This window comes from Aplysia californica, unplaced genomic scaffold (genome assembly GCF_000002075.1).
Source record: "Aplysia californica isolate F4 #8 unplaced genomic scaffold, AplCal3.0 scaffold00266, whole genome shotgun sequence".
NCBI classification, from domain to species: Eukaryota; Metazoa; Mollusca; class Gastropoda; order Aplysiida; family Aplysiidae; genus Aplysia; species Aplysia californica.
The window spans coordinates 833,519-841,647 of record NW_004797536.1 but is presented as its reverse complement, the minus strand read 5'-3'; the positions used below and the strand labels follow the sequence as shown (position 1 = coordinate 841,647).

General features: G+C 40.2%; 1 protein-coding gene across 1 annotated transcript in view; it reads left to right on the top strand.

Annotated features, from left to right (window-relative positions):
- Window positions 1-945: 945 nt before the first annotated feature.
- The window catches only part of LOC101852860 (peroxisomal 2,4-dienoyl-CoA reductase), an 8,119-nt gene continuing 935 nt past the window's right edge, over window positions 946-8,129 (top strand). The window contains exons 1-7 of the mRNA XM_005100966.3: window positions 946-1,191; window positions 3,020-3,088; window positions 4,766-4,883; window positions 5,551-5,620; window positions 6,263-6,387; window positions 7,044-7,137; window positions 7,875-7,979. Coding sequence (XP_005101023.1) covers window positions 1,118-1,191; window positions 3,020-3,088; window positions 4,766-4,883; window positions 5,551-5,620; window positions 6,263-6,387; window positions 7,044-7,137; window positions 7,875-7,979 — 655 coding nt within the window. The 5' untranslated portion in view covers window positions 946-1,117. The remainder of the gene's footprint in view (window positions 1,192-3,019; window positions 3,089-4,765; window positions 4,884-5,550; window positions 5,621-6,262; window positions 6,388-7,043; window positions 7,138-7,874; window positions 7,980-8,129) is intronic.

Below are 8,129 nucleotides of genomic sequence, written 5' to 3'. Positions count from 1 at the left end.
TCCTTCTTCCCCCTCCTCTCTCTCTCTCTCTCTCTCTCTCTCTCTCTCTCTCTCTCTCTCTCTCTCTCTCTCTCTTTCTCTCTCCCTCTCTCCCTCCCCCCTCACTCATCCACACAACCCTTCCCCCACCATCCCTAAATCAACCACACCCCCACCTTCCGCCCATCCCCAAGAGGGTTCACCCAACTCCAAAACGTTCTATCTGCTGTACCATTCAGTTGTAGATAGCTCGTTTTGCCATCAGGACTAGTGAGGGAGGATCTCCCGTTGATCCATATGCCACAGACAGACTGGCTCAGTTACGCTCATCGCGTCTCCGGTTACGACATTATGGTCGCTCCCTGCTAAACATGTGCACAACGCTTCCTTTATTAGCTCCTTAGGACCGAAGTGGGCACATAAATATTGCCAAGTCCAGTTGCCTTTCTCGGCACATTTCGAACCGTTATACGAATACACAGACACACACGCACACACACACATACACACACACACACACACACACATACACACATATACACACACACACGCATGCACACCCTAGCACACACACATACACACACTTTCGTATTTTCTGTTTATAATAGTATTGTGTTAATCTTTGTAGTCCTGCGAATAACTTTAACGATAAATTGATATCGATGCTAGAACTTGGCTTGATTATTCGATCCTTGAACCCCTCTCATCATGTGCAAAAAGGGTTCTTTGGTCATGTGACATAAACAAAGCGGTGATGGGGGGAGAAACTACACAGGAATATTTTTGCACAATATATCGGCAAGCAAAAAGATTTCCATAGAAACTGAGGATGTTTCTATCAAAGTAAAGAAATGCAACAGGATTCTGTATCTTATAGTCCAAAAGGAAAAGAGACATAATGAAAACTATTTGTAGTAATTTGTAAAGGGGGTGATTTCACCCCGACCCGTTTCCGACAAAGGCAGGTCAAAGTTCACAGAGTAAAAGATCTAGCGGTTTAAGGTTCAATTCACGATTTTCTTCGGTCTTTAGACCTGGCGGACAGTGGAATTAAAGCATTGTTAAAAGTATTTAAGAATTAGATCTAGAATCTAGATCTTGAACTAAATCACCCACTTTGTTTTTTTATTGTCGCAGAATGGCTTCTTCCGAATTTCCCGATGAAAAATGCATGGACTCGTACAACTATTCGTTCGACAAAAACATTATCGGGTAAACAGTTGTTCAGATTGTGACTTGTTATTTTTTTTCACTTTTACAATTTACTATTTTTACTATAAAAACCAAGTCAAGACTAAACTAAACACTAACATAGAGTCTAGTCAAACTGTTCGTGCTTGTTTGTCTGTTTTTTTTGCATCAACAGATAGTATTGATAGTTTTGAATTTTGGAAGGTCTGAAAGATCAAAATAAAATTATAACTTGTTACGGTTGTTGAACCTTTGGCTGGTGTATTATTAGATCTATAGGCCTACAAGCCTACGGATAAATGCCAGGCTGGTCCCATCTTTGTGACGTAACCCACTGCAAGGCATATCGCTGACCTTCCAAAAATTCGTTCTTGCGAAAGACTAAAATACAGTGGGAGCCGCTTTCAACAAGGTCACATTCAACGAGAACTCCAACGAGGCAATCCTTGATCCCCGATTTTTCCTCTAGATATCTCTTTGTAAATGTACGTCACCTCCAATGAGATTGCAAACAGACTGAAATTGCTTTCAAAGAGGTCGTGATAACCAAAAGGCAATTAGCAGCCCCGAAAGCGAAGGATGTCTTTCTCTCCATCTCACGCGAAGCACTCTCTAAGGCCCATCCTCCATTCCTTTTATGCATTGTATTGCCAAATCTAGTGTGCCTCCTAATATTCCAATATGGGCCCCAAAGCCAAGAGGATGGGCGAGGGTTGGCGTACGGTAGGGATGTGAGGGGGTGGGTGGGAACGCGACGTGGGCAGTGTGAAACCAGAGACATATCTGAGCAAAATAAACTTGTGAAACTGAGCCGGTTAATTAGGCCTAGCCTACTGTGTGGTTTGCCGGGTGGGGGGGGGGGGGGGGGAGATGAAGAAAGTATCTTTCTCTGATTTCAGTTTCTCTTTCCATGCCTCATCCTTTTGTGGGATAGTAGAGCAGTACCGTAGAACATGGCTATAGCGAGACCTTTAATTTCAGCAGAAAAATCCTGCTATAGGCAGGTTCCCGCTATTGGAATACAAAGGGGATTACCAAAACATCACACATTACATGCTCTCCTTTTCTTTTACTGTCTTTTTGCCTCTCCCTTTTTTTTTGTTTTCCCCCCCTTTTTTTTGCCTTAGTCACGTTCAAGGAGAGGTCAGATCCAAGGACGACAACAAGCCGGTCCCGGCAACCTCGTTGAATGAATGCGACTCCCACTGTAATTACTCTTGACATATCCTGGCAATCTTTTATTAATTATGACCGGGATATAGCCTACAGTGGGTGTGGCCTTTGGTAGGGCATAATCATGGGACAGACCTTTTATTGAGTGTTTTAGTTTTACTGTACTATTGACATAGTTAACTTTTATTTCAATTTTTACCAGTTCCACCTATGTGAAAATGGGTGCTCGGCTAAGGACAGCAGAAGATTCTATTAGTTCGTAAATTAGTGTTTGACTGCCTGCATTCCATAGCTTGCACCGTATGCTTCCCGGGAAATCCTGTAGTTCTAGGGTGGTCTGCTGAGGTAATATGGTTGAAAAGCACATGGAGCGTACTTTAGAGCACATGTATAAAATGTTGTTATATCATGAATGGTATTCATTTTTATTTCTTCTTATTAATAAAAAAAAAAATTATTAGTCTATCATTATTATTATTATATTTATTATTTATTAAATTTATTATTATATTATTATTCAAAATATTAATATTAGTATCATCATTATCATTTTTATAATATTATTAAATTATATTCAATTATTATCATTGATCAATATTTCCATGCTGTGACACTATATATCATCAGTCTAGAGAAGTCATTACATTTCCTTTGTCTTTGTATTCTTGTTCAACAGGGGTAAAGTTGCCTTCATCACAGGTGGTGGCTCTGGAATATGCTTCACTATTGCAGAAATATTCATGAGGTATGTTTTCTTTTTTTTCAAAACAATTCTCGATTGTACTCCCAGCTGTCTTCATATATTTAAGTCTGAAGTATAGTCAAACCTCGTTATACACCGCCACCCTTAGCTGTCCCCGCGATTTCATGCAAAAAAAATTCTGAAATTATGCTAACTGAGCCCAAAAATGTGAAATTATGCGATTTTGTTAATTTTAACAAAGAATGATAATGGAAAATAATCAGAAATTATGCAAAAAAATGATCAAATTTTGCTAAATTATGTAGGGTGCATAAAACCTGGGGGACAGCCTTAGGATGAGCATGAAGTTGACGGAACAGCAGGGCTGGTGATTCTACAGGGTTCTTCTGTTGTTTAGCCGATGACACTGACTGCCCAACGTCAAGAAACATGATTCTGTTGTGCAACCTGTGTTTACAAGTGTCTTTTTGTAGGTGATTTAATATATATCATGTACATGCTCATGTTTTCAGAGCTGAGAGTCAGTTGCGAGCGCAGTAAAACCCCAAAGTAAACTAAAACAGAGCCGAGAGTTTTCTCTCTCTATGTCTTTCTCGTGGGAGAAGGATTATCATGTAGCAAAACAGTACATTTTGTGCGCTGTGTGCAGTGTGTACCTTTGACATTCAATTTGCTGGCAGTGTGTATGGCGAGGAAAATTTACGTTAGTTAATTAAGGACAGTACAACTCAGATAGTAGGTGGATGGCAGTCCGGCAGCGTGAAGTTGTAAATACTATGGTTATACAGGGACTCCCTTTTGAACATTTGCAAAACCTGGCGGTAAGCGAGGCTGGCGGTATAACGGGAAGAGGGGATACAACGAGGTTTGACTGTAGTATGTTTTGTGACTGTTGTAAGTTTGACAACCTTGCTGCACATTTCACTGCTCGTAAAGCTTAGCTATTTATTTAATCATTTTATAAACTCATATCTCAAGCAGTTGTATTGCGAACAATGTGTTAAAGCCACTCCAGTCTTCTGATCAAACCATCCGCAGCACCGAAACAGCACTTCGATCTTAATTAAAGTCATGAATGACATGCTTTATTACTGACTTTGATTCAGGATTTTTGCCACTGAGTCTCTTCACCTTTCTTCCTGTCATATTGTCCCCACTGTCTCTACCGTCCTGCTTGTCTCTCAGTGTTCCCTTTCTCTTGCTACATTCACTGTAACACAGGAAAGTCTTTCCTGATTTGTTTCCCTTTGTTCGTTACACTTAAATTTTCACCCCTTTCCCAAATGACAGTTTAGACTTCAGGAATGTTTCACTGTTCTTAAATTTATTTTATGACCCTGCCTGTATCATTATTTTCATTCTTTTGCACAACAGTGAACTTGATCTTGCAGCTGGTTTGATGTTCAAAGAATCTTTTGTTTGGCGGGTGCTCTGATATTGTTTGCTCCTTCTTTCCTCTATCAAATATCTATCGTTCTTATCTCTCCTCCTTTTTTTTGTTTATTATAACTTTCTTTAACATCTCTAATCGTTGGCACTTATATGACCTAATTGTGTTTCAAGTGCAGTAAAACATTCGTTAAAACTTAAAATTTAAAGTATCATGTGCAAAGCTTACGGAAAACTGTATGTTAAAAAGTATTTTTTTTCTTTTGCCTTTCAAAGAGAAATGGAGGAAAATAAGAGATCTATGCTTTATTGATTGATGTTTTGTTTCAGACATGGTTGTCGTACTGTTATTGGTGGGAGAAAGCTTGACCGTCTGAAGAAGTCGGCAAAGACTTTGACTGATGCGACAGGAGTGAAATGTGTACCTGTACAGGTGGATGTTCGGAAGGTAGGCGACAAGACATTTGTTAGACACCAATGAACATCATGTGCTGGATTTTTACTTGGTATTTCGCAAATTTCTGTATGCATTGCTCGTTTGAGAATTCCTGTATGAATGTCGAAAATATGTCGTAGGTTTACTTTTTTGTTCTATAATCTATTCTGAATGCTGTTGGGTGTGGTTTTGTATGTCTTGTCTTGAACCTTAGATTTTTGCAACTATTAAAACAGCCTGTGCTGTAAATCATGGGGATTTTTTTCTTTTGGTGCTAAGTAAAACAACTGTATTATAAAGTTAAGACATGGAACAAAAAACAGTGTTGTAAAATATGATTATTACAACCCCCCCCCCCCCCCCCCCTTTAGTAATATAAGGTAATATGTAACAAGGAACAGTGTTATATGGTTATAATTATACATAACAAGAAACAGTATTATACAATTATATGTAAGAAGAAACATTATCATAAAGATTATATTGTAGCAATGTACAGTATTATTTATAAGATTATAATTATATGTAACAATGTAGGTCTACAATATCATACGGTTATGTGGAACAAAAAAACCCCCAGCATTATAGGCTATATGCTATGGAACAAAAAAAAAAGCCTGTATTATAAATTTATACGCAACATGTAATAAAGAACCATAACTGTTCACTTCTGTTCCAGCCAGCGGAGGTCATTGCGGCTGTGGATGTTTGTCTACAAGAATTCGGGAGGATTGACATTCTTATCAATGGTAAGTTCTCTCCTCTTATAGTTTCTGAATTGGGGTTTTCCTTGGGCTTTTGAAAATGGCTCTCAGACTCTCCAACATAGTGCCCTGGGTTCGAGTTCCATCAGGTTTGACGTTGTTTCCTTGAGAAAGGCACATTTTTCCTCACTTCACCCAAGTGTGAGTGGATACCTGGCTAAAGAGAACGAAAGATCTTGTCGGTTTGTTAGTGTTTTAGCCAATTCTATCTGTAGCTTGCACTGTATGTTTCCCAGGAAGCTGAGAATGTTTCTGGATGTTCTAGGGTCTCTTTGGGGTAATAGTCTGCTGTTGAGCATGGGTATGAGCCATATAGATGCAGTTACTATCATTTTATTATTATTATTGTTACTATTATTTATTATAATTTTATTTTAGTTTGTGACTCACAAAGTATACCGGTCGCATGGAGTTTGTGACTTGTGTGGTTTGCTCCTCCTTTCCTATCGAACATCTATCGTCCTTATCTCCCCTCCTTATTTTCCTTGTATGTTACTCTCATAACACCCCTAATCTCCCACTTTTATATGACCCTATTTGGGTTTCAAGTGCCTTAAAACTTGTATTAAAACAAAACAAAACACAATACTACTATGGAGGAGTGCTCTTGTTGTTTCCCTTGCGTAGGAGCGGCAGGCAACTTCCTGTGTCCTCTCGAGTCTATGTCGTTCAACGCGTTCCGTACGGTGATGGAGATTGACACGCTGGGAACGTACAACGTCAGCAAAGTGGTCTATGACAAGTATTTCAAGGTACGGCCCACCGCCTAATACGTAAGCCAGGACTGGCTAGTACATTTACGTGTACTGGTTAATGTGTGTGTGTGTATTATGTTCTTTTTATGTGAGTATTTTTTATCTACATGCTGTACAATAATGATAGAATGGTTTTTAAAATTGTCGATCAGGAAAGCTATTTAGTAGATGTGTGTTCTGAAAAGTTTTTTCAATGTGGCTGTGTTGTCCCTCTGTGCTCCGATGGTGTTGTTCTGTGTGTATTGTTCATTATGCTCTGTGTGTGTGTTGTTCTACGGTGTGTTCTGTGTATGTGTTGTTAAATGATATGCTCTGAGTGTGTTGTTTAATGATGTGTTCTGTGTATGTGTTGTTCAATGTGCTCAGAGTGTGTTGTTCAATGGTATGTTCTGTGTGTGCTGTTCAGTGATGTGGTCTGAATGTGTTGTTAATGGTGTGTTCAGTGTGTGTTCTGTGTGTGTTGTTCAATGTTTTCTGTGTGTGTTATCACTGTGTTCTGTGTGCGTTGCTCATGTTCTGTGTGTGTTGTTCTGTGTGTGTTGAACAATGTGCTCTGTGTGTGAGTTATCACTGTGCTCTGTGAGTGTTGTTCAACAGTGTGTTCTGTGTGTGTTGTTTAAGGGTGTGTTCTGAGAGTGTTTATCCTTGCACAGAGCCACGGAGGCGTCATCATCAACATCACAGCCACGCTCCACTACCGAGGCACCATCTTGCAGGCTCACGTGGGCTCGGCTAAGGCTGCCATAGGTGAGTGTCACTGGCGTCACAATGTTGCGTCATGTCTGGGTGGTTGACGGGTGCTCTGTGGGTGGTTGACGGGTGCTCTGTGGGTGGTTTGCGGGTGCTCTGTGGGTGGTTGGCAGCTGCTCTGTGTGTGGTTGATGGGTGCTCTGTGGGTGGTTAGCGGGTGCTCTAGTGGGGTTTACTCCTTCTGTCTTGTCAAACATGTATTTTCCTTATCTGTCGTCCTTCGCAGATGATTGGCGGGTGCTATGGTGTGGTTTGCCCCTTCTTTTTTATCAAAGGTCTATCATCCTGATCTCTCCTCCTTTTGCGTTTGTTGCTCTCTTTTTACACTTCTAATCTTCGGCACTTATTTGATCTATTTGTTTCAAATGCCATAAAACACTTACCAAAAATAAAAGCTCTAATCTTTGGCACTTGTATAACTTATTTGTGCGGGTGGTTGGAGGGCACCACTGGTAGGTCCTACTTCTTTACTTTCCGTCTGTTGTTTCTACCTGTCTGTCATACTTTTCCCCCAGCACTAAATGACCAGCCATTACTGTGTCAATGTGCCTCTCTTTACTCAAACAAACAAATGACCTATTTGTGTTGCAAGTACGGTAAAATTGGTATATAAACTAAAATAAACCTCATTTGTGCTCTTTACTTAAACAAACAAATGACTTATTTGTGTTGCAAGTACAGTAAAACTGGTATTTAAACTTAAGTAAGTCACGTTTGTACATTTGTGCTTTCAGAGTACTTGACGAGACACCAGGCATTGGAGTGGGGCCCACAGGGTGTGCGGGTTCTGTGTGTGGCCCCAGGGGCCATCGGAGACACGGAGGGGGTCCGCAGGCTCAGTAAGTAACCACGGTCGGAATTGTCCAAGACAGCCACACCCGTTGTCCATGAGAAAAGTAGTTGTCTAAGACAGGTGGATGTCTTAGAGAGTGTCATTATAATGCAGAAAGAAAATGCAAGGGGCGGAGTGGAAAGTGGTGGTATATATA